This window comes from Colletotrichum truncatum (genome assembly GCF_014235925.2).
Source record: "Colletotrichum truncatum strain CMES1059 chromosome Unknown Contig_0005, whole genome shotgun sequence".
In the NCBI taxonomy this organism is placed as follows: domain Eukaryota; kingdom Fungi; phylum Ascomycota; class Sordariomycetes; order Glomerellales; family Glomerellaceae; genus Colletotrichum; species Colletotrichum truncatum.
Genome location: NW_027222402.1, coordinates 2,781,509 through 2,805,295, shown reverse-complemented (window position 1 = coordinate 2,805,295; position 23,787 = coordinate 2,781,509). Strand labels below are relative to the sequence as shown.

Sequence of the window (23,787 nt, the reverse complement as noted above, 5' to 3'; positions counted from 1 at the left end):
CCTCTCACTCTTCTTAACCCTGACGACCCCCCGGTGACAAGGAGGCGAAAAAATCAGAGATTGGACAGGGCCCAAAGGAAAATCCTATATATTCTCAAGAGAGGGATCTGCAAGTGCCAACAAGAAGCAAGTGAGTTGCCCAAAACCACGGGGCGTTCTTGGGCCTTAGAAAAGCGATGAACCCAGCTGTCTGGTGTCCATGCCAGTCCGACCTTACACAACGCCGGCAACCCCAGCAATAACAAAAGCAACGACAGCTTCCTAAACAGCAGTAACAGACAGAATTTTACCTCAACAACTCCTGCGACTCGCGCGACTAATGGCAAATACAATTTTTATACACACAGAGACGACCTTACTGAAAGAGATCATGAACCCGGGGTTTATTCTTGCCCTCTGATGCCCCTCCTCAAAGCGACGTGTGATCGGTCGACCTTTTTTGAAGGGCAGCAAGACAATTTGCATTGCATTTTGTTTTACCGCCTATTCGCTCCGCCTTGCTATAAGACCGAGTTCGTCCAACGTGGCTGCGTTGGCTGGAGGAGGACGCCCTCGAGGTCCGGGAGGAATGGCGGCCGACCCTCAAAACCTTCCCGACCCGGTTGTCGATAGCACCATCCGGCAGCTCCTTGACCAGCAAGCCGAGATTCAAGCAAGGCTTGCCACCCTGCTTCCCAGGCATGGCCCCAACATCAAATTGGAGCTAGACATGCTCCGCCATAAGCTGCGGTGTTTGCAAGTCTACTCCGATCATCACCGTGAGTTACTAACCACTGAAATGTTCTTAAGCAAAGTCTAATCCTGATTCGAAATTTCTTTATAGATATATCTGCCAACATTCCTATAGTATCTGAGCTAGAGGAGGCTAGGTCGTTGCAGTATCGGTGCGAGTGCATCGAAACTGCTTGCCTAGAACAAGGTGAGCAGTCCTAGAACCACGTCCAAATTTCTAGAGTGTCCCTCCAAGTTAGATATTAATTCTTCTGCAGGTCATGATCTGTCAGATTCAGCGATGGTCGAGACTCTCAAACAGCCACTCTTTGAAGAGGCGCCCGCAGGCTACGCAGCTTGGCTCGATCGGAACCTGGCCAGTTATGACCCAGTTGTACGCGGGTGGAGGATTAGGGATAGTCTGTCACCGTCTTCTCGATCTGCATCTTCCTTCAAATGCTGGGATGAGCGGTGCATACACTACATATATGGCTTCTACAACAAGAACGACCGAGACAGTCATGTGCGAGAGCATAACTTCTATTTTCACCGGGACTCGGGCATGTCTGTTGGCAACACTCCACCTCTGTCGTTTCTTGAGTCCTCAGCATCCCGGCCTTGGGGGCTCGACGCTGGCAAACATTCGTTAGCCTTGCAGCTTCCAAAGCCTGCGGCTGGTGTTCAACTAGCACCACTTACAGGTACAGGTCCGTCGAGAGACCGCCGCGATACTCTGCAGTCCTACTCTATTATAAATGAGCATTCTGGGCCTGGAAGAGGCTCGGTTGATTCTGAAGTCGACCCCCTGCTTCCACCTCTAAAGCGCAGCCGGGTTGGACAATCTCGTCTTCAATCCATCGGTGAGCTAAGGTTACTTCCAGGCTCTGAGCCCTGTTTGCGCTGCATCGTGACAAAACAGCCAGTGAGACTATTTCTACCCTAGAGGCATCAGTTGAAGTTGCTGACGATAGGCAGTGCGACTCCAATGAGCCTTGTTATTACTGCACAGACCAGTCCATGAGTCCCAGTAGCGACTTTTGGAAGGACATCGGGTGCCACCGCGGAACCTTGGATGGATTTTCCGATATGATGCTTTCAGGTTAGTCATCTCGAATGCGCAAAGACCTGCTGGCATGGCCTGACATCAGTACAGCTCCCGTGTCTCCTAGACAAACTCAGACACCCATTACATCCCCGTTAACCCAACGGAGAAGTATGAATGAACATCTTGAAAACAGCTATCGCATATCTCCAGATATACTGCACGCTGTCAAGTCAAACCTCGACTTCGATGATAGTTTTTGGTGGACAGAGGAGCTTGCGAATCTTCCGTTGACAAATCCTACCCTTTCCAATTATTCCAGAGATGCAATTGAGCGGCCGCCACCGATCTTGTGCATACTGACAGCGAGCTGGAATGGCGGAGGAACTTCATACAACTTTCTTCACCTTTTGAAAACTAGTGGGCTGATCGCAGCTACAAGAGAAACCGAGGAGGCCCTATTTCCTGTCCTATATCGAGCAAAGCTGTTGCTGAGGGAAGTCATCTTCTGGGACCTTCAACAACCTGAGCCTTCAATTCGCTTAGATGGTGGACCACTACATCGGCCCTTATCCGCCGACGACATCGACCAGGAAGCACACTATCGCCTATTATACAACTGTATGACGCAGTTCCTCCAAGCATTTGAAGGGGCAGCAATGAGAAAAACCCCACAAGACGCGAAAGGCTGGCTTGCGGTCTTCATTTCATTATGTATATTCAGTGTTGTTCGGACAATCTTGGTTGATATTGCATCCTACCTACCAAGACATCATTCGGCACAGACGCCGACGACGTGGAGAGGGGCCAGCAGCGTACAATCGATGCACAGCATCTACAAGCTCCTGGTTGCTCTATTTACCACTTCAGGGCCTATGCTTTTGGACGAGCAAACCTCCAATTTAGACGAACGCGACAAGGTCGTGATCGATTCCTTGCAGAAGATCGTGCGCAAAGACATATGGGCGCAGAATGGCTTCTCTTCTTCGAAGGATTTTTTGATGCATCTTGGAGACGGTGATGCCGACAGCACAGCAACCTTCAATGGCTTTCTTAGGCAAAGATTCCCCACAAAGGCCGGCTTTTTCGTCCTTCCCCCTATGGTTAAATCTGGAGAAGAAACGAAGCGTCCTCTGCACGATCCTCGAGCATTGGGCGACCCTTGGGTACCGAATCCAGTTCCGTTGTCAGAACGGGACTCGTTCACGAGTGGGAGGGTTGAATACCTGACCTCCCCTCAAGGAACTGATGCTTTAGGTCGTCGACATACAGTCGGAGAGAGCCCAACTTTCCATCGGGGGGTTCTAAGGCCCTTAGAATCCCCGGTCTCGGGAGGCAGAGGACGTCCAAGTTATCAGCGGCCACCATTACGCCGAGTCTTTTGCATCAAGTGCAACGAATATCCCGAGGGTTTCAGGGGCGAGCACGAGCTACGGAGACATACGGATGCCAAACACGCCGCACTAGTCAGGCGTTGGGTTTGTACCGAGCCCGACAGTTACAGTTCGACACTTCCACAGCCGGTTATTCCACTATCCAAATGCAAGGCCTGTGTGACGCAAAAACGATACGGGGCCTATTATAATGCAGCAGCTCATCTTCGCAGGGCTCATTTCAATCCGCATAGGGGTGGGAAGGCCAGTGGAGATTGGCCCCCAATGACCATTTTGAAGGACTGGATGCGAGAAGTCAGGCAATCTGTGGACATTCATGACAATGACGATTCGAGTGGAGGCGAGGAGGCGGACTATAAACCACCACTAGAGTACTTCGCTTCGCTGCCGCCTCCACCGCCGCAGATACGCTCCCCGACGTTTGCACCATCCATGATAGTAGCAGCTCCACCATCAGCCCCTTTGTTGATAGCGCCTGCGGAACCGATAGCCTCTTCCCAGCTAAGCAGTCCTTCAAGCAAGACGCTTGACAATCGCACGCGTTGCCCTCACCCAGACTGCGGAAGAGTCTTTAAAGATCTTGCGGCTCACATGCTTACCCATCAAGAGGAACGGCCAGAAAAGTGCCCCATTGAGACTTGCGAGTATCATACTAAAGGGTTTGCCCGAAAGTATGACAAAAACCGGCATGCTTTGACACACTATAAGGGTACCATGATCTGCCCCTTCTGCCCTGGCGTTGGAACCGCGTATGAAAAAGCGTTCAATAGAGCGGATGTCTTTAAGAGGCACTTGACTTCGGTCCACAATGTGGAGCAAACACCTCCCAATAGCCGCAAGCTTATCATTAGCGGATCCGGTAACGTTCGTGGCGATGGTGCTCAGTGCTCAATCTGCCAAGGTTATTTCGGTACGGCTCAAGAGTTCTACGAACATCTGGATGACTGCGTTCTAAACGTGATTGTGCCCGCGTCGACAAAGACACCCAGGGATTCGTCGTTAATTACGTCGACGTTGTCTGGGTTGGAAGAGAGGGAGAGGCCAGGTGAGAGTGATCTCGTAAACGCAAAACAATCACCACCCCCCGGCGAAAAGATGGATATCCACCCATAGCGAAGGTTTGGTGTTGGATAGAAGAGTTAGTTTCATTTACATGTGATGTACAAGTTGGAATCGCCACCCCCCAAATACCCCCGAGCTTTATAGGTCTTCTATTATTGTTTTTAGCGTAGTATTTCATAACATGATACCAAAGAGGGCAAAGTGAGTCTTCTTGAGAATTGAAGTAGTACGGTTGCTCTTGACTGTACATTGCCAACGTGCTGCCCAGGCTGTTGTCATGATGCTGCCAATTCGACTGCGACAGGTAGTTCTTTTCTATCCATATTAGGCCGTGCTCTACGCCCGAAAGCCATCAATGTTACTTATCACGATTTGAGTTATGATATTTAAATACAGGTAGTAGACACCTCACGCGGCCTTTGTGCGTACTAAATCAAGTTCCCCTTATCCAACTCCTCTATCACCCATACAAAGCTACATGGCCTACGGGTCACTTACAAATTTGCCTCTATGACATGATTTATATCCCGTTCATATATACATTTGAACCTGGCCATGTCATGGATCCAACCCATCATGTTTCCCGTTCATCCTCCTTCGCCAGTCGTTGTCGCAGTCAAAAAACGAGAAATAAATGAAAAGAAAGGGTGAAGAGCAAGAGAAAGTGAGGAATACGCCACGGCAGCTCATACCAACAGTCTTTCAAGCCGCAATGCCGACGGAGATAAGTCCAGTGCCGATCTTGGGCTTCCTCGCGTATCCGCTCAGCAGGCGCCACCCCGCACCGCAGCTCCTCCCCTCCTCGACGATGGCCGCGACGCCCTCGACGCTCTTTCCGGCCTCTCTCATAGTCGCACCGTCCGTCACCGTGTCAGCGAGTCGCAACTCGCCGCTGACTTTCTCCATTTCACACCGCAACAGCCAGCGTTCCCAGCTCCAGCCGCCGACGATGCCCGTCACATTGGCGATGCCGTCCGTACTCCCTGTAACCATTGCTTCCATGGTTACTGTACGAACCTCTTCGCCGGCCGGACTGGCCCGGACAGGAAGTGAGGGCAAAGGCTTTCCATGCTGCTGGGAAGGGTGGCGCGCCCCCATGGGTAGGCATATCCAAGCACGCCGGACCTCATCAAAACCTGCGCGAGAGAGACGGCCCAGAAACATCTTCGTCGGGTTAGGGTCGTAACCCAGTGTCTTGAGGTCAAACCCGAACTCGACACTCTTTGCCAGGCCTAAAGGGCCGGCGTTCATTATGTCCGAGTCAAGGATGGAAAATTCGAGGTAGCCGCCTGGCTTGAGCACACGCAGACACTCCTTAAGGCAAGTCTCCCATTCGTCTTCGCCGTTCTCGCCAACAAACTTAAGAATACTGTGCAGCTCACGTGCCGATATGAGATCAAACTGGTCATCTTTGAAAGGAAGACGAGTGAGTCTCTCAACGGCGACTTGGCGATGGTTGGGCGGACCCCGAATATTAGAATTCGACAGTTGGCGGATGGCCTTGGTTGTGACGGTATACACCTTGGTATTCGGATACTGTAGCGCGCAATGCCACGCCCAATCGCAGGCTGACTGGCCTCCAAGATCGAGAATACGAGCCCTGTCTCTCGCGACGCCGTCACGAACAGGGGCCATGCGGGAGATGCGCGCGAGACGCTTAGAGACGGGGGCAGAGATGAGCTTGCCGCCATTAAGCATTCTGATGGCAGCGACATGCCATGTTGAAATTGCCATCTGGGACATGGCCTCATTTTCCTTCTCGCGTTTCAGTTTTTCCGGGTCGTCGATAAGAATGTCATCGCCACGGGCTACATTGGCGCTGAGACGCTTCTTGGCAGACTGAGGCACGACGCTCAACTGATATTTCCCCAGGAGCTGATTACGATGAAACTCGCGGAGGCATACACGCTGAGCTTGCAGAGCTTCGAATCGGGGGAGGCTATGGACGAAGACGTCTTGCTTGGTAGATCGAATGACATAGTCCTGGAAGGCACGGTAATATGCCGATTCCTGTCTGAGTAGCTTGGAAGGCAGACGGCACGGAATGTTAGTCTTGGCTACGAACTCGGAGAAGCGGACAGTCTTCTTCTTTGGTAGTGCCAGTGCGATCTCTGGCTCTGGCAAGTTATCAGCGTCTTCATTCATGACCTCAGGAATAGGATCGAGGTTGTTGCCATCGCCATCTCCAGTATCTTCGGCTTCAACCGGCTTGAGATAGGCGCGCTGGGCCAGTAGCCACATCTCAGTGCGATCGAGGTTAGAAAGAGCGACTTCCTGTTGTTTGCGAGCATACTCTGGATCATAGACAGTGACGATCTCCGTCGGCGCATCCTCAGCCTCAGGAGAGGTTGGTTCAGCCAATGTGACCGAGGAGGTCGAGGCAACCGTAGGTATAACTGGTCTAGCGGTTGGCATATCATCCTCATCTAGTTCCTCATTCTTGATCTCGACAACCTGCTCAACTATCATGGGTTGAGAAGGAAGAGAGTTGCGGTAGAACTGCTCGGCAGAGTCATTGGCGTCATCAGCAATAAATCTGACTGGCGCAATTGGTACTGGAGGAACAGAGGCGTCCATGTTCCAAGGGCAGCGGTAAAACTGCTCTGCCGTAGTAGACGTGGGGGGTACCAGATCTTCAGGAGATCTCGAAGGGATGTGCCACGTAGTCCTCGTCCTTGGAGAAAGGCCCGAGAAAAATCCACCAGGTGATGGTATGTCGAGCTTGGTGAGGTCGGCCAGAGACCGACGGTGGGTATTGGGGGTAAGTTCAGCCACCCGCGCTGGTCGAGGCCGGATATTCGTAATGATTCGCAGTGGTTGTTGGCGCATCTCAGATAACGGCTCTTGGGGAATCTCGATTACCTGTTCAGCGGGTTCATGTTCGTGCTCATGCAAGCTCTCGTGGTCTCCGGAGAGGGCGTCTAGAGTTGCCAGAGCCCCAGGTTGAAGCCGAACACCAGACCAATCCTCTTCGTCCTTGCCACCGCTTTCACTGCCAATCACTGGAGTTGGCGGCGCCGAAATTTGTGCTAATTGCTCGGAGCTCATACTTCCATCCAGTGAAGGTGGAGCAGAGATGGTAGGAACATCCTGGGCCTGCCGAGCCTGCATAAATGATAAAACCTGAGGGGACATTTCAACCCGAGTCGGCGGTGTTGGCGGCACTGGCGATGCAAGTGACTTCTTGAGGCCGGCAGACCAATCCTCCGAAGATGTATTTCGGCCGGCTGGGATGACCAGAGGTGGCAAGGCCCTGCGAGCGCCAGCTGCTGTCTGCTTAGCTGGCTCATTGCGAGCTGAGTTTCGTCTTCTGACGGACGATTTGCGTGAAGGCACACGTCGAAACGCAGGTTGCACGTCTTCATCGCTGATGTCATAAAGATCGTCAAACTCGGTCACGTCCGTCATTACGCTTGCTCGGTTGTTGTTCCAAGGGTTCGATGATGTGGAGGGAGAACTTCCCTCGTCGTTTGAAGTAGTGGACGGCGATGACGGTAAGATTGGGGCGGAAAGGAAATGGAATCCTCGTGGGGTGGGAAAATGATCGCTCAATGGCGACAGCCAGGCTTCAATCTTTAAATTCGAGGTTGCATCTCTAGATTCTCTGTTGTCGACGGCGTGTTGAACGACCTCAATCTCCTCATTCTCTTCCTCCATTATAGTATTAAGCGACCTTCCCAGCCTTCGAGCCTGCGAGGGCGAGGGGGGTCTGTATGTTGATTGTGGTAAATGAACGCTTTCAGCCATTTTCCCTATGCAGTCAGATATCCAGATATAGACTTGCGGATCAATGTGCTGCAACGGTATAAATATAGGCAGAATGCGACGTTCTGCAATAACAGTCCGTCGAGGGACGACCAGCGTCGCTGCGAAAATTAGGAGGAAGATATCTTGTAAACGACAGGCTGCTTCGATCAACGAAGCCCTCAAAAGTTTGTGATAGCAATTACACGGTGAAAAGATGAGAAGATGAGGAAAGAAAATGACGCCCGGCGGTTGGCCGGCAGCGAGTGATATAGTCTGGTGAACCCTTCCTCTTCGCAGTGGGAGGCGGCTAACATGGTTGGCCGCACAAGTGGGTTGCGAACTACCTCACATGCACGCACATGCACACGTATACAATGGGGGGATAGTGGAATGCCAAGTTATGACCAAGACGGACAGACACCAGGCACTTCTGGAGCAGCGGTGCCTTCATTGAGGAGCATCCCATGCAGCGCCTGCTAGAAAGGCAGCACTGGCCCGAATGGGCATATGCTGCCGGCGCATGGAGGGTGAGAAGGCGGTGATGGGAAGACAACGAGCTCATCTCGGTCCCAAAGTACTACTGCATCGAGCCACGAGTTAACCTTTGGCCCAATCAGCGAGTTCAGGACTGTATCTAATTTTGGACACAGAAATCGATCATGGGTTGGTGAGCAGTGACTGGCTGGCGCGCGCGAATTCGGGAGCCGGAAGGTGGGAGCCATCCTGATTGGGACCACAGACATGTTCAGCCACCGGCCAATGGCAACTTCAGGCGCTGGGTCGGCGCTTAGAAGCTACATCGATTGGAAGCGGGTCAATCGGTTAATCAACATGGACAAGTTGAACGACCTCTAAAGGGGCCTTGCGGAGAACAAACTATTGACTGGTGCATGTGGTTCATTGAGACCATCATGCAAGACTTGAATGAAATTGCGGTCATGACTTCTGAATTCAAGGTCCGTCTGAAGCAACAAACAAGTGAAGGCGAATTCAGGATTCCAGTGGTGCGATGAAAATGATGTTGAGCTCGATCGATTTTGGTGAGACGGAGTCCGATTAGTTAGCGGCTGCATGCTGACCAAAAATCGGGCAAAAGCGCGTCACCGAAGGTGAGCGTGCGCTACTATGCAGGTTGATGAATCAACTTGCAGGTTTGGGTCGTTGACTTGTACTTAGATGCCTGTGGAGATGTTCAGTCCCGACGACGGCAGGGTTGGTAGGAGGTGATACTTTGTGGCTGACGAACTTTAAGCCACACATATTACATAATGGACGTCGCTCTGGTGGTCTACTGTGGCAGTTCATGCATGCCCCGCCATCCATTCAACCCCGCAGTCCGTCCTTGCAAGAAAGACAGAGGCACGCGTTTATCTCCGTCCTCGACTCTTTTGCTTGAGACTTCTGCAAGCAATATTCTCTTTCAGCCCCGGCCTTTCCAAGCGTAATGGCCGACAATGACAAGTCAGAGACTTCAGGCGAGCCTCAAGGCCGCCACGTGACCTACTGCGGTGGTAAGTAATATTCCTATCACCCCAAGGCCATCAGAGGTGCGAATTCTGACATGCTTTACCCCACGTTTAGTCTGCACTCTTCCTCCAGAGGTACGGTTTGGGACGATCGCAATACTCCAGAATTCCAGTATGCTCACTCAAACCCTGCGATATAGTACTGCGAGTATGGAGGCACCGTGAAGAAGTGCCAGGACTGGCTTCAAAAGAAACACCCACTGATGTACCAGACGATCTGGTCAGCAGGTATGAGCACAGTGGCCATCTCTAATATCGACGCCATACTTACATGAGTTCCCACAGAGGCCCTTGAGGCGGCCACCTCATCCCTGTCCGTTGACGCTCAAAAGCGAGCTGCGAAAGATGCTCAGAAGAAGGCCGCCAAGGCTGAAGCAGCCGAGGCAAAACAAGCCGACAAAATCGCTAAGAGCACCGTTACGATTAAAAGAATCGAGCGGAACAAAAGGAAGTTTGTTACATCCGTGTCTGGTCTGGAATCTTTCGGGCTGGAGTTGAAGAAAGTCGCCAAAGAATTCGGTAAGAAGTTTGCTACCGGCTCATCCGTTACGAAGACTCCGAGTGGCAGCGAGGAAATTGTCGTGCAGGGCGACGTGAGCGACGAGATTGAGGAGTTTTTGCTGGAGAAATACAAGGAGATACCCGAGGACAATATCGAACTGGTGGACGACAAGAAGAAAAAATCGAGCTCATAATGGGCCACACCTTAGGATGGCGTACTGCATCAATTAATTATGCTGTCATGTCTTATGTTCGTCATTCCCTTACACCATATCAACCCAATACGAGTGATTATTCCCAGATACGCCATGCATACGTTCCCAATACCAATAGTCCTCAATTTAAATGGAACCTTGCCAGATGCATGAAAAAAAATCATGCCCTCTTCCTCAGTACTCTAGTTGACCCTGCTGTAGATGCTGGAGCTGATTTAGGTGCCGCTGGCTTTCTGGTAGTTGAGGCTCCAACACCCTTCCTGATTGTCCCCATGACAGTCCTTTTTGTTGTAGCAGCCGGTGCTGCTGCTGATGTCTTCTTGACGACCGTTCCCGTACTACCCTCGCTTGAGTCGCTCACTCGCTTACCCGTACGCGTAGCGGGCCGTGAAGGCGGCTTACTCGCAGTTGTTGTGTTAGCTCGCCTCGTTCTTGTAGGCACAGGCGCTGAGGAGTTCACGGGCGCTGAGGCATTTGAGCTGGCTGTTGAGGATGCCAATCCACGCGTAGGGGCCCCGCGGCCTGTCTTCTTTGCCATCTCTACCATGCTAGTCAATGCTGAACGAGCACTGTTATGTTGCTTTGCAGGCGATGAGACAGGTCGACCAATCTGGGATTTAGACGGCGATGATAGGGGCCGATCACGAATGAGGGATCGGGTATTAGATGAAGTTGGTGACAGAATTTGAGACGAGCTCAAGGCAGTCGTTGCTGGTCCTGCACGGTGTTTCTTCTTTGGGTTCAAAATTTGTTCGTTCTCTTTGTCTCCGCCGGCCATGGCATCACTGTAGCGCAAAGTCAGCTAGCATTACGGTACATCATGGGAGACCAATACCAACCTTAGCCGTTTGGCAGGTCGTGCTGGTGGTGCCAACTTGTGAGGGTTAGCCCGTGGGGGGAAATCTTTTTCAGGCACTGGAGGCGGTCGCGAGACCGACTCAAGACGCCTCTGTTGTTCAATGGCTCTAGCTACAAAGTCGGCCATGGTCATCTTGAGCATTGATCTGGGAACACGGTTGACGCGCATTTGAATGCGGGATCGAAGAGTTTGAGCCTGCTGGTTGTATTGTGCACGCAGCCTTCTGGCGCGGTCGGTGACTACATGCGCAGTTAGAGAGCGTGTTTTTTTTCTTTTCCTTTTACAATACACATATTTCTCGACTCACTCTCCAGTTGTAGGTTGTCGATTATTGCCTGCTTTTGCTCGATGGTGATTCCAGCCCTTGGCCTTTTGCTAGGACTGCTGCTCAACATGGTGGGCGTGCCCGTCTTGGTAGGCACTGTCTGTCTTTGAGACATCGTTGATTGATCAGTTTCGTCTGATGATCTTTTTTTCGATCGCGTCGGAGCCGTGTCGCTGCTAAAGTCTGAATGATTTTAGGCGCGGTCGCGGTTGGCAATAGATTAATGTGCCTAATCGCGACGGAATCGTGAGGATATCGAAGCTTCAAATGATGGGGACGGAAGCTCTGTTGTGAGTGGCTGACGCCGTAGAAAGTAAACAAACCCAACAAGGGACAAAGCCTTATGTAAGGCAGTCTTCACACCTACAATGCCGCAAAGTAACGATGACTCCCCTGTCGGAGTCCGGTACAGGGGCATATGTTCTGGAGTGATGACACTGTGAGAATTAGTAGGGCAACCTCTTCCAGTAGGGTCCTTCTCACCAACGATCAGCTGCACTCTTTGCTCAACATGATTATGAGATAGAAAGTCGTTGATTACTGAGACACTGCTTTGAAGTACCACATGAGAAACGAATAGTTAATTGGCAGAACGCGTCGGTCACTATTAGGCGGTCTGTATCTCAAGAAGTACATCGGGGGAAGGTTGCTTCGTGTTGCGGGCTGTCTAAATGTGGTAGCGGCTAGATTTCCACAGACTAAATAACCAATACAAGGTATTTCTGAGTAAGTCTGCCGCAAAGTTTCGGCACCTGCCATAGCAGCCACCTGAGTGCACCTTCCAGGTATCCACTACATGTACGCAACCAGCATCACCAGGCTGAACTGCCTTACGACAGAAGCTCTGCCACCCTACCTTACACCAAGCTCATCCACAGCCATCCGGAGCTCCTTCGGCCAACAACTATCGATCACGACTCTTGATACGAAATTTCTGACGCTTTTGAAATATCACGATCTGAATTATTCTTTCTTAAGCATATTCCTCTTTGTCTAATCGCTGGCGCTCTGCCATACCCGTCAAGATGGTCCTCGAAGCTGTGATGGTCGTTGTCGACAACAGCGAAAGCAGTCGCAACGGCGATTACCAGCCAACAAGGTTTGACGCCCAGGCTGATGCCGTCAATGTCATTTTCCAAACTATCACCAACGGCAACCCTGAGTCTTCGGTTGGCCTCATGAGTATGGGTGGCAAGGGCCCCGAGGTGCTGGTTACCCTTACGACAGATCAGGGCAAGATTCTTGACGGCCTGCACCGCACCAAGACCAAAATCAAGGGCTCGTCACACTTGGCGACGGGCATACAAGTCGCTGGCGTAAGTGCAGCTGAATTCCTATGTTTCCCCCTACTCTTCAAGCGCTTCCCCGCTGACGAACATACCCCTCAGCTTGCTCTCAAACACCGTCAGAATAAGTCCCAACGACAACGAATAATCGTCTTCGTCTGCTCGCCCATCGAGGAGGAAGAGAAAAAACTTGTTCAACTGGCGAAAAAGATGAAGAAGGGCAATGTGTCGGTCGACTTTGTGCTATTTGGCGACCTGGACGATGACGATACGCAGAAGAAGCTACAAGCATTCAACGAAAGCGTCAAGGGTGGTGAGGGTTCTCATCTTGTTGTTATTCCGCCCAGCAGCAAGCTTCTCAGCGACCAGCTCATTTCAAGCCCAATCCTACTGGGCGACGCCGCGGGCGGCAGCGGCGGTGGCGGCATGGAGAGCAGTGGCGGCAACTTTGGTGAGTTCGACTTCGACCCGGCCATGGACCCAGAGCTTGCTCTTGCACTTCGTATGAGTATGGAGGATGAGAAGGCTAGGCAGGAGAAGAAGGCACGCGAGGAGGCCGAGGCAGGGCAGAAGGGTTCACTCGAAGACATCAAGGAGGAGGGCGAGAATGCACCCCTCCTCAAGGATGGAGGCGAATCGAGCAAGAAGAACGACAAGAAAGACGACGACAGGATGGACACCTCCTAGTTTGGTTACTTCTTTCTGAAAGATGATTCGTTTGCTTGATCACTACTTGAGTATGTAAAATAGAATATTGGCTTGGTCCTAGAGGCATATGCTGCTCAATAGAAGGTCCTGGTACTCCTGCAAACGCCGTTACATTGAAATCCCCATCCTTTCAAGTACGAAAAGAAAAAGAAGCTGTATCCTCCATTATCTAACCAACATGTTGACGACGTGCAATCGCGTCCTACCGATTGTTGATCTCCCTAATATATGAGAGGAGCTTCCGCTCATACATCTCACATCGGATAGGCATCTCTAGTTGGTAGAAGGGATTCTTCATTACGTAGTCGCTGTAGAGGTCATATATCCGCCGTAGGATCACGTCGATGTTGGTCTGCGTCGTGTCGGTGAATAACAAGAACTTGGTGCCGGTCATGGTATTGAAACACTGCAGGCGAAAATTTTCTGTTTCCATAACTTCCAATCCTGATGGTGGCTCCGGGCGGGTTGGGATCCCTCCTGCTGCGTTTGCTGCCGCTGCGGCAGCGGCCTGCTGGTTCTTTAAGGGGTGGAGCCGGGTGGTGATGGCATGAACGCTGTGTTTGTGTGAGCCTCCTTGAAGGTGGAGGGAGATAGGCGGCATAGGCGTCTTTGCTCACCCATGAAACGTGCCCGCTAACACGAGGTAATCATTTGTGCTTAGCTGATTGAGGCCACCCTCGTGGAAGGTGCGATTGTAAATCAAACCTCCAGCCTTGTTGATGACGATGAGCGCAAAAACAGTCCTGTATTCAAATTAGCGAATGATAATATCAGATTAGCCATGTGAAGCACAAACATGATTTCTAGTCAAATCACCTCACATCCGATGACTTCTCGGTTTCGCTCCTTATTTTCAATGTTAATCCTCTCAATCAGATGCCAAATACTCCAACTGGCCTCAGGTTCGATTGGGGATACTTTACGGTGGATGAGGTGCAATGCTGGCCCCTCTGCCGTTTGCTTCACTATACACACGCCCCCAGTAAGTAGCACACACCCCTCGGTGCCTGCACTAGCCCCGAGGACCGGTGGACCTGTGTTTCTTCCCCGACAGAAACGACCTGAAGGCGAGGCAAGCACCAGGGTCTGCGGTTGCCGAACTTCCATCCACCGGATTCTCAGCCTCATCAACAACTGAATTCGAACACAAAGCACCATCGGTACATACAGCCGCTGCCTACTTTCCTGACCACGCTAAGTTTCCCGATAGCCCACGAGCACCCCGTTGCAATTTTTCGAAGCGCAACATTCGACCGACCCCAATCTGCTATTCATCGACTCTTTTCTTACTTTGAACCACACGCAACACGCAAAATCACAACATGTCGCATCACGCCCCCACGTCGCGCCCGAAGCCTCCACCGCCAGGTAGCGAGGAAGCTTCGACGATTCTCAATTTGGGAGAGTTCCAAAATGTCGATACACTTACCCTCTCCGAAGCGTCGCTGGTTATCAATGCGCTTGTAGCCAAGCGTAAGATGGACCGCAAAAACATCAACGAAACAGAGTGAGCTATGCGCTTTACCCTCGGACATAATCGATTTTCTTCAGGTTACGGATGGTAATACTGCGGGAGCGATCGCTAACTGTCTCTGCAGGATGTTGACCCAGACTCTTAACTACCTCGATGCTTTCTCTCGTTTCCGCCAAAAGGAAAACGTGGAGGCCGTTGAGCGACTGCTGAGTGCCCATAAACAATTGGCAAAGTTTGAGCGTGCACAAATAGGTAAGCTGCACGGCGCCCACCACCTGGTACTGACCAAAAGCTGACCGTAGAATGAGGCTCCCTCTGCTGCGAAACCGCCGAAGAGGCAAAGACCCTCATTCCGTCCCTCCAGGACAAGATCAGCGACGACGATCTTCAAATACTCTTGGATGAAATCAGCAAGCTTCAGAGTCGATGACGGGCTTGAAAAATAATCTTACCTATGTGTTCAGACTTGCATGGTCGTTGCAGAGCAATGAACAGCCATTATGTGAGAAGGAGGCGAATCAGCGAAAAAAGAAGCCTGAAGAGGAAACAACCGGAAAGGACCCTTGGTGCTTCAGAAATATACAAGAAAATGGGACGGGAACGAAAACGTTTCTGTAAAAGAAGGTTATATTGCATGTCTGGCGTAAATTGGAGGGGATTAGATTGCTTTAGTACGTATGTGTTGAATCTCAAAATACCCATCGAGCTTGTCAGAAGACGGCTACTAGTACACATCCACTCTCCCGCATCAACCACGTAGCACACTTGTTGTATTCTTTCCAGACGTGGCCATACTATGTACGCAGTACTACTAGAACCGGTATATTAGTAGGTCTACCTATCTCTACCCCTGTAGCTAGTCTCCTGGCTTGCTTGTCCTCCAACTGGTTCCTCAAACTTCCTCTCTGTGTCTCCCCTGGCAAGAACCGGTAAGATCAAGCGGACTGAAGTAATGGGGGAAAAGAGCAGACTCTGGGTATCATTAACGCCGGTAGCTGTCAAACATCCTCATCACTAGTTCACTAATTGTATAATAGCCCTCTCCCATGGACCATCATTGTCGAGTCTTCAGGCAGCTAGTGCCCGATTGCCTCAGTTTTGCATGTACTTCTTATCGCGTGGACGCCTTTGTGGACTTCAGTGTCCCAGTAAGATAACTCGGCGAGGTCTCAGCAACCGGGTACAGCGAGGCCGTGTTAGAACGGTAAGGCTTATATTTCTGAGCACCGCTGCGATTGCTATGAATCTCGACAACCCTAGGCAAACCAGGGGAAGCCAGCTCAGCAATAGCTGCCTGCTGCGGGCAGCCTTGAATTTCAGGGGTCGCTGTATTCGTACGTGAGATATACTCAGGGCTGGTAGTAGCGGATCTGGCCATGACAGCCGGCGGATATTTGACGTTGACAGATTCTCGTGACGACAGGCTACCAGGGATATTCATCGTTTTATGGTTAGAGCAACTGTCCCCAACCCGGTTGAAACGGCTTCGGGACTCTTCATATCGCCCTTGCCCTGTAGGTGATCAGCCTCCAATACACTTGACCCCTGGGAAATCGGCAAACTTACCCTCGAAAGGAGGAAACATGTCTTCAGGTCTGAAGGAATTGGCACTTGTCGACGGCGTATGCTCGTCTTCTTCCTTCACAGTGTTTCTAACTTCACCTGTGTCAATCGAATCTATGGATTCTCGAGATCTGAGTTTTCTTCTTTGTTTACCGCACATAAAATAAGCAACAATGACAGCCAGGACGACAGCAGCAACAGCGCCAATAATTCCACCCTTCACGGCAACAGAGAGCTCTGTATCTCCCTTGCCCGTCACCGACGCAGTAGCTGAAGTGATGGGGATCGAGGTCCGAGTGGTGATGGTACTGAAACTCAAAGATACGGCAGTACGAGATGGCATCGGCTTCGTGTCGGTATACCAAGCGCCTCCCGCGCCTCTCGTGGGTGTAGAATTGAAGTAGGTTGTTATAACAAGCCGAGATGGCTTCGTTGGTGAGGGCCGTGGTGAGTTGATAGTAGGGCTGGGCTTGTTCTCTGCCGACTTCTTGGTGGTTGAGGATGCCAAAACGGGCGGAGCGACAGCTGCAACGGTGGTAGCTTGATTGTTCCTGACATGAGCGCGAGGACAACCAGCAGAAAACTGGCAGGCTTCGACATCACAGCAACCTTTGAATAGGCTCCCGCAGTCGTAATATTTCCAGTCTGGAGGGCAGTTGAGGAGGGGCTCATTGCGCCTGACATGCAGTGTATCGACGAAAGAGATCCGCATTATGGGGTCTGTTGGTATTGTTGGGTACGTTGTTTATAGTCGGTGAGAGAAGACTGATTCAGCAGCGGCCCCAAGAACACTCTGTACCACCATTACAGCAGAACGGCAGCAAGGAAAACGAAAAGGAGCTTGTTGGCCTGGCTAACAGTGCGGCATGCGAGGTGTAAATGTGGAAAGGGTTTGCTCCAACTGTGGTTCAGAGAATTAATCCAGAAGATATATTTGTTGGTTTCTTTCTCAAAATGTTGTTCTCTGTCTTCCAAGAGAGAGAACAAGAAAGAAAGAAAATTAAAGAGGAGGCGAATTATGCTGGGAAGGCTCTTTCTTGTTTACGAACAGTGCTAAGTTGACGTTGTTTTCTGATTGAAGGGAAGGGACGATGGTATTACCTCCTTTATTCTTGCCTCACTTGAATTTCTGCCACTGACCTATCTTGTTTTTCTGTCTTTACCTTCGGCCTTGGCTTTCGCCCCCTTCTCCCCGGCTTGATTTTCTCACTAGTCTTTGTCACTTTCATAAGCCCATCTATATCACTAAATTCATCACACTGGCCATGATTTCACTCCCAATGGGCAGAAGCGGTAGCCAAGGTGGGACAGGTGATGGCGCCAAGTGAGAGAGGTCGGCGATTCCCAGCCGTAGTTTGAGTCTCATTCAGTTTCCGTCATAACTATAACGCTCTCTGAGCGCCAACTTGCGCTAGGTTGCAACCCGGTAGTCGGTGACATATATTTTGTTCAGGTCAAGCTGCGTTTGCACACCGGTCGATGCTTTTATGGATAGGGTCAGGCTATCTAGGATAACTACTACTTTGTGCTTCACGAGTCACGACGCGGGGGGCCGAGAGCGTGGACGGAAACGGACAGTTGGGCAACCAAAAGCAGCAGCAAACCCGTTGCATCTGGCTACATCTAGGAACCCCGCAGATGATAAAGCCTCCTGAAATCCAGACTCTTCCTTCTGTGACGCCACAGATCTTGGTTTGGCGATCTCAGCATCTCCAATGACCGAAGCTGTGGGATTGAATGTTCCAGTACTCAAGATAACCACCAACTCCTTATATTGATGCCCCAGCTATGGAGACCTATTGCACGCCATCAACACAGCGAGTGGCCACGCTGCTATGCGTGTGTGGGTATTGAGAAAAAAAAGAAACATGAGGAACAACTTTTAGCTTCGCCCGTCCCAGTTACATTTTACATCATCTACAATTTCTCCAACAAAAGCTTGCTGCCAAGATTGCCAATGGGCTTATCTGACTTTGCACCACCCTTTTTGCCCTTCTTAGCACCCTTCTCGCCGTTCTCGGCCTCTTTTAGGGCCTTTGCTTCCCGGTCAGCCTTCTGTTCGGTCGTCTCCTCGGTCGCAGCCTTCTGGAGGTCCTTCTTGCGGCTCTTCAGAGTCTTCTTCAGCTCAAACGCATGACTAAAATCTTCAGCCTCCAGCATGTTAAGAATTACAAAGGAACTCGGCCCAGTCGCCCACTCGAGGATGTAACCCTTGATGACTGGGTACAAGATGTCGGCGAACTTCAGCGGCGGATCAATAGGTTCGACCTTGCCGGTCTCTTTGTTAAACTTGCCACCAGCGATCAGCGTCTTGATCAAACGACCTCCATATGGTGTCCTAGAAACGTGTACCCGAGGTGCGACGCCATCCTCCTCCATGGGCTCCGCGGTGGGGTCGCCCTCCGCAACAGCAGCGATGGCCTTTGAGGCCTCCGTCTTATCACCTTCGGCAGAGAGCAGCACGTCAGCAACGAGCTGGCAACCAAAGGGATCTGCCACCAGAGTAGATGCTGAGGAGATGACGGCTTCAACAAGCGCGGGAGACATCGCAGCCACCAGCTCCTTTCTCCGCACTTCGGCATCCTTCTTACTAGTTGTCTGACGAATTTCATGAACCTCCTTGAGAATGGCGAGATCGTCGCTCATGCTCGCAGGGAAGAGTGCCCTAGACTGACCCTCAAGCAGATACAGAAGAGTCGCCCTGGCAAACGGGTTCGTCGTCGAGACGATGATATTCTCTGTTGCCCTCTCCTTGTCATCGCCAATCAACTCAGAAAAGACGGCTTTTTGTGTCATCTTCGTGTCGTCGATGACATCAAAAGCAGTCAAAATAACGATATGTGCGAACGGATCACCCGACATCAGGACGAAGTTGTCCTTGTAGGCCTTCAGCAGGTTCCTGCGGTCCTTGGACGAGCCGTGAGCCAATAACAACGCCACCAATCGAGAGCCAGAGCGGGTAAACGCCATGTTCTTCAGGAGGTCACCAGTCTCGTCATCCTTGATCATCTCCATGAACATTGTGAAGTCTTCGGTGCCAGGCTTAATGTTCAAAAAGTACTGCAGCATAGCGTCGTGCAGCATGGTGAAGCCTGTCATCTTCTTCTGAAGCAACGAGTTGATCATGTCGTTAAGGCTCTTTAGGATAGGGCTGCGCTTGCTGGGGTGGCTTTCTAGAATCTCGGACAAGTCCGAAGTCGGCTTCTCGTCCTTGTTGCGCTCGAGGATTGCAAATTCAGGGCCATACCACTCTCTCAGAAGAATGGCCTTCTGCTCCTTCGTCGCAACCTGTCGGTAGATATCATCCAGAATCCAGGAAGCCTCTGGGTGGTTGATAAGCTTCCGAACCTTGCCGTAAAACTCGGGAATAATAATGTTCTTGATCTCTGAGTCGGCCTGCACAACCAGCTTGGCAATAAGGAACTTGGCGTATCGGCTCTCGGCGAGTTGGGCATACGTTCCTTGAAGTTCCCGCGTGATCTGTTTCTTTTGCGCAACGGTTGAGTACTTGATTGCAGTCTGGACGGCTCGAGTGGCATCGTGCTTGAGAACAAAGTCTTTAATGCGTCCGGTGATAATGGTGAAGAGCTCATCAACCAGCTGCTTCCTCTCTTCAGACGGCACGTGGGACTTCCTCCTCAACCTCTCCCAGATTTTCTTGGTTCGTTGCAACTCGTCAGCAAGGGGCTTCGCAGCCTTACGCTCCTGGGCCAGCTTCTTCTGGATAGCGTGAGACTCTTTAGAATTTTGGCCTGTGCATTGTCGAGTTAGCATGTTGGGTCAGCCAGAGCAGCGGGAGATACTATGTTAGCTTACCTCTCTCGAAAGTTTTCCCCTTATCACCGCTACCACTTGTCTTCTCACCCTTTGCCTGAGCCTGCTTCGCCCTCTCACGAGGGTTCAGCTTAACTCCTCCGTCGTCAGAGTCTGAAGACTCTCCAACATCTTCTGCATCGTCTTCCGAACTTTCGACAGGTGCGGCCTTCTTCTCGAACTTGGCCTTTTTTGACTTGTTATCTGAAGCACTCTTGCCAGCGGGTGCATTCTTCCGCTTGCTGCCCACTTTGATACCGTTGGTAGCCATTGTGAAATCCCGGGTGTTGTGTTGTAGAGAGTGGGAATCGCAATATGTAAACTCTCTGTCTCGTGCACAAAAAGAGCACTCAGACGAAAGGCTGGCTAATGGAGACTTACAGCAGGCGCAAGATGCTAGGAAATCTGAAATTTTTATTTTATTTGCCGGGCGGTCAGAGCCGTGCTAATCCGTATCTGGTGGTCGACCCCACCATCCTGCATGTACGTACCTGTACTACGACAGCAACATCTTTCAACCATCAACTGCACTACAACGGCGACGTAGCAGCACACCTTCCGATACCAACCTCTAACGTTTACTAAATAGTAGACAGAGGCCAATATAGTAACCACTATGGGTCGCGAAGAACAAGTCGAAGAGCGCGAAGTGCTCGAGTCCATCTTCCCAGAGGAGATCACAGGTGCAATTACCCCACCATTACCATGCCATGCCGTGGTATGCCACCTCAAGCGGCACACAACTGACCATAGCTTCCAGACATTTCGGAGACCGAGTACAGAATATCAATTGTACTCGATGTGATTGGGGATGACGAACCGCCTACTATGCTTCTGCAAGTTCGCTATCCAGAGGCCTACCCTGATGAACCGCCCATGCTCGAACTGCAGTCCACTCCCAATGCTGCCCCGCACGAGTGGTTCAACGTCTCGCAAGACAAGGAGCGCCTCCTCAAAGGCCTGGATGAGACGATACAGGAGAACCTCGGAATGGCCATGGTATTCACACTCGTCACGACTCTGAAAGAGGCCGCTGAGGCTCTCATCGAGGAGCGCAAGCTGGCTAAGGAGAAGGAGCATGAGGAGGCCCTCCTCGCCGCAGAGCGAGAGGAGAACAAGAAGTTCCAGGGCACACCCGTGACACCGGAGACATTTCTCAAGTGGCGCGCTGATTTCCTTAAGGAGATGGAGGAGTTGCGACAGAAGGAGGAGGAGGAGCGCCTCGCGGAATTGAAGAAGGCAAAGATCAAGGAGCCCGTAAAATTGACAGGAAAGCAACTTTGGGAGCGTGGCCTGGCTGGTAAGGCTGATGCCGAGGATGATGAAGATGGTGGAGTGATTGAAGGTGTTGAAAAGCTCAAGGTTGAGGCGGCGTAGATAGCCGGCGTCTTGTGGACGGGAGGAGTGCATTACACGGGCGTTCTTGGTTTTATGATGTGGGATTTGAGAAATGATTGTGGCCTGAGAAGTAGACCTCGTCTATGTACCTCGACGAATAAACTCCTCCAGAGGAAGAGGAGACATGCCTCTAAGAACATCCTTTTTTGTTACCAAAACTCCAGACGCCATATTCACATCCACAAGATCCCTGCTTCCCAACGGCTGTGACCTTGTGTCTGTCGATTGGGACACATGAACACGTTTTATTCTTCCATGGTCTCGTCGCCATCGCTCTCGGCATCCTCCCATCCATCGTCATCCTCCTCATCCGCCGGAGGGTCGCCGAGTTCCTTGTTGATGGCCGCGAACAGCTCCTTGGAGTGTTCACCCAGGCGTTCATCCTCATACTCCTGAGCTGCGTACAGATTCATGCATCGCATCAGCCACCTCCGCGACGTGCTCCATGTCACCTTCCACTCATCCTGATCCTGACTCTCCAGCTTCTTGTTCTTGAATTTCTCGCCCAGAATAAAAAGCGCCCATCCGCCGAGGTACCATGCTTCAACGCTCTGGTCATCGTCCCCAACAAGTCTCTCCAGAACCTCGATGGCCTCCTGCTCCATCTCTACCTCGAGCAGCAAGCGCACCAAGCTGATGCGTGTAGCGAAGTCGGGCACATGAGGGTCAAGCGGCGGCAAGTTAATCCACAACTCCAAGCTCCTCGTCAACGCTGCCTTCGCCTCGTCCGTCTTCTCCTGCGATATACGCACGTTGGCGATAGTCTGCCATGTCTCAGCCAGATCGGGCGCAACAAGGCCTGCCTCTGTGATGAGCGCTTCGCACCTCTGCTCCGCATCAGCCTCCCATGACAGGTCCGTCATGTACACTTCAGCGACGGCACACAGGGTACCTCCTAGTTTCCTCTTCTTCTCCTCGAGCTGCGCCTCTTGCTCAGCATTGCGCTTCGGCAAGTCCACCAGTGCCTGGATCTGGCCCCTGAGAGAGGACGCTCCGCGTTCGAACCAGTTCACACTGTCCTGACCGCCCTCTTCACTCAACTGCGCAAGCCACAGGAACTTTTCTGGCCCGCCGCCTATGCGTTCATCGAGGGAGCCATCCTGATCGAGCTCGACGGCCTTCAGGAAGTGGGCTCTTGCATCGTCAATCTCGCCCATCTCGATGCTGATCTGGCCTAGGAGGTTGATAGCTGCCAACTCATAATCTCCTCCGGAACCGGTACCATCGAGCGCCTTCTTTGCTGCTGAGACCGCTTTTTCCAGTTCGCCCTCTTGCAGCTTGGTGACAGCCTCCGCGAGGTGGAGGGCCGGGTTGGCGGCCTTCTTTTCGGTTCTCTTTTTTGATTTTTTATTGGGGCGAGTTGGCGCCATTTTAATATCCGAACCTTCGAGTTGAAAGCAGTAAGAAATGAACTCAGGATCTTTGGTTTTCTTTTGGTATCAATATGGAAGACTTGAGTGAGGGATGAGAATGGGAGGTGAGTTGACTGGGCTTTCGCTGGTGGTGGGTTCAACCGCGCCTGTTAAAGAAAAAATCTTATCGCAAAAGCTTATCGATAAGATATGAGATAATGACGGGGTTGCTATACCGACAGCTCAGCACTCTCACCCCATCCTCGTTTCTAACATGCTGATCTCTCATTGTTTGCCTTTTCTTCTCAGGATTTGAATCGCAGATCAACCATACACTAACCATCATAACCTAAAATTAAGTGCATAGCATGCTACCGTTCAATGTTCATGGTCAGTTGACTCCTCGTAAGGGAAGATAATTAATATTCGTGACGAATTCTGAGTTTGTTATGGTTCAAAAGCATATAGGAGATATGACAAGGAAATCACTACTCTACATCACAGTATTGGAGGTTTTAAGCAGAACGGTTCATCAATGAGAATCGCTGCCTGATGTAGCTGAGCCCGCAGAGAGGACAAGGAGAGTTCGTATTCAAAGTAGATGCAAACCGATCCACTAACTTCGAGTATTGTAGATCCACCGACGGTCATGAGCATCCTTGATGGAGAGCACAGCACAATGGCAGGCCTTTCGTAATGCGTATCAGAGAAGACGTTAGCGATTAAACTATATAATAGAGACTAAATAACCTTTATAAAAAAGCTTCATGACTAGATATGAATCCTACCCAACCCCTGGGCCTGAACGACG

The 23,787-nt window shown here is 51.2% G+C and overlaps 11 protein-coding genes across 11 annotated transcripts; 5 read left to right on the top strand and 6 right to left on the bottom strand.

Moving 5' to 3' along the window:
- Positions 1–568: 568 nt before the first annotated feature.
- Positions 569–4,260, top strand: CTRU02_208828 (zinc finger protein; the record flags this gene model as incomplete). The annotated part of the gene is made up of 5 exons (XM_036724755.2): positions 569–758; positions 824–919; positions 990–1,633; positions 1,687–1,810; positions 1,865–4,260. The coding sequence occupies 5 exons, from the start codon at positions 569–571 to the stop codon at positions 4,258–4,260; spliced, it is 3,450 nt and encodes a 1,149-aa protein (XP_036583387.2).
- Positions 4,261–4,911: 651 nt separating this feature from the next.
- CTRU02_208829 (methyltransferase domain-containing protein) lies at positions 4,912–7,866 on the bottom strand (the record flags this gene model as incomplete). The annotated part of the gene is made up of 1 exon (XM_036724756.1): positions 4,912–7,866. One exon carries the CDS (start codon positions 7,864–7,866, stop codon positions 4,912–4,914), a length of 2,955 nt encoding a protein of 984 aa, XP_036583388.1.
- A 2,310-nt stretch (positions 7,867–10,176) lies between these two features.
- CTRU02_208827 (uncharacterized protein) lies at positions 10,177–10,887 on the top strand (the record flags this gene model as incomplete). Its single annotated transcript, XM_070205151.1, has 1 exon — positions 10,177–10,887. The coding sequence occupies one exon, from the start codon at positions 10,177–10,179 to the stop codon at positions 10,885–10,887; it is 711 nt and encodes a 236-aa protein (XP_070061226.1).
- Positions 10,359–11,497, bottom strand: CTRU02_208826 (uncharacterized protein; the record flags this gene model as incomplete). The annotated part of the gene is made up of 3 exons (XM_036724758.1): positions 10,359–10,983; positions 11,038–11,296; positions 11,365–11,497. The coding sequence occupies 3 exons, from the start codon at positions 11,495–11,497 to the stop codon at positions 10,359–10,361; spliced, it is 1,017 nt and encodes a 338-aa protein (XP_036583390.1).
- Positions 11,498–12,407: 910 nt separating this feature from the next.
- On the top strand, positions 12,408–13,355 carry CTRU02_208825 (26s proteasome regulatory subunit multiubiquitin chain binding protein; the record flags this gene model as incomplete). The annotated part of the gene is made up of 1 exon (XM_070205150.1): positions 12,408–13,355. One exon carries the CDS (start codon positions 12,408–12,410, stop codon positions 13,353–13,355), a length of 948 nt encoding a protein of 315 aa, XP_070061225.1.
- Positions 13,356–13,578: 223 nt separating this feature from the next.
- Positions 13,579–13,977, bottom strand: CTRU02_208824 (Transport protein particle subunit trs23; the record flags this gene model as incomplete). The annotated part of the gene is made up of 1 exon (XM_036724759.1): positions 13,579–13,977. One exon carries the CDS (start codon positions 13,975–13,977, stop codon positions 13,579–13,581), a length of 399 nt encoding a protein of 132 aa, XP_036583392.1.
- A 721-nt stretch (positions 13,978–14,698) lies between these two features.
- Positions 14,699–15,280, top strand: CTRU02_208823 (DNA-directed RNA polymerase II subunit rpb4; the record flags this gene model as incomplete). The annotated part of the gene is made up of 3 exons (XM_036724761.1): positions 14,699–14,883; positions 14,975–15,102; positions 15,159–15,280. 3 exons carry the CDS (start codon positions 14,699–14,701, stop codon positions 15,278–15,280), a joined length of 435 nt encoding a protein of 144 aa, XP_036583393.1.
- A 681-nt stretch (positions 15,281–15,961) lies between these two features.
- CTRU02_208822 (uncharacterized protein) lies at positions 15,962–17,125 on the bottom strand (the record flags this gene model as incomplete). The annotated part of the gene is made up of 2 exons (XM_036724762.1): positions 15,962–16,362; positions 16,417–17,125. 2 exons carry the CDS (start codon positions 17,123–17,125, stop codon positions 15,962–15,964), a joined length of 1,110 nt encoding a protein of 369 aa, XP_036583394.1.
- Positions 17,126–18,330: 1,205 nt separating this feature from the next.
- CTRU02_208821 (pumilio domain-containing protein) lies at positions 18,331–20,497 on the bottom strand (the record flags this gene model as incomplete). The annotated part of the gene is made up of 2 exons (XM_036724763.1): positions 18,331–20,165; positions 20,230–20,497. The coding sequence occupies 2 exons, from the start codon at positions 20,495–20,497 to the stop codon at positions 18,331–18,333; spliced, it is 2,103 nt and encodes a 700-aa protein (XP_036583395.1).
- A 345-nt stretch (positions 20,498–20,842) lies between these two features.
- Positions 20,843–21,603, top strand: CTRU02_208819 (rwd domain-containing protein; the record flags this gene model as incomplete). Its single annotated transcript, XM_036724764.1, has 2 exons — positions 20,843–20,909; positions 20,987–21,603. The coding sequence occupies 2 exons, from the start codon at positions 20,843–20,845 to the stop codon at positions 21,601–21,603; spliced, it is 684 nt and encodes a 227-aa protein (XP_036583396.1).
- A 266-nt stretch (positions 21,604–21,869) lies between these two features.
- On the bottom strand, positions 21,870–22,994 carry CTRU02_208820 (TPR domain-containing protein; the record flags this gene model as incomplete). Its single annotated transcript, XM_036724765.1, has 1 exon — positions 21,870–22,994. One exon carries the CDS (start codon positions 22,992–22,994, stop codon positions 21,870–21,872), a length of 1,125 nt encoding a protein of 374 aa, XP_036583397.1.
- Positions 22,995–23,787: the final 793 nt, after the last annotated feature.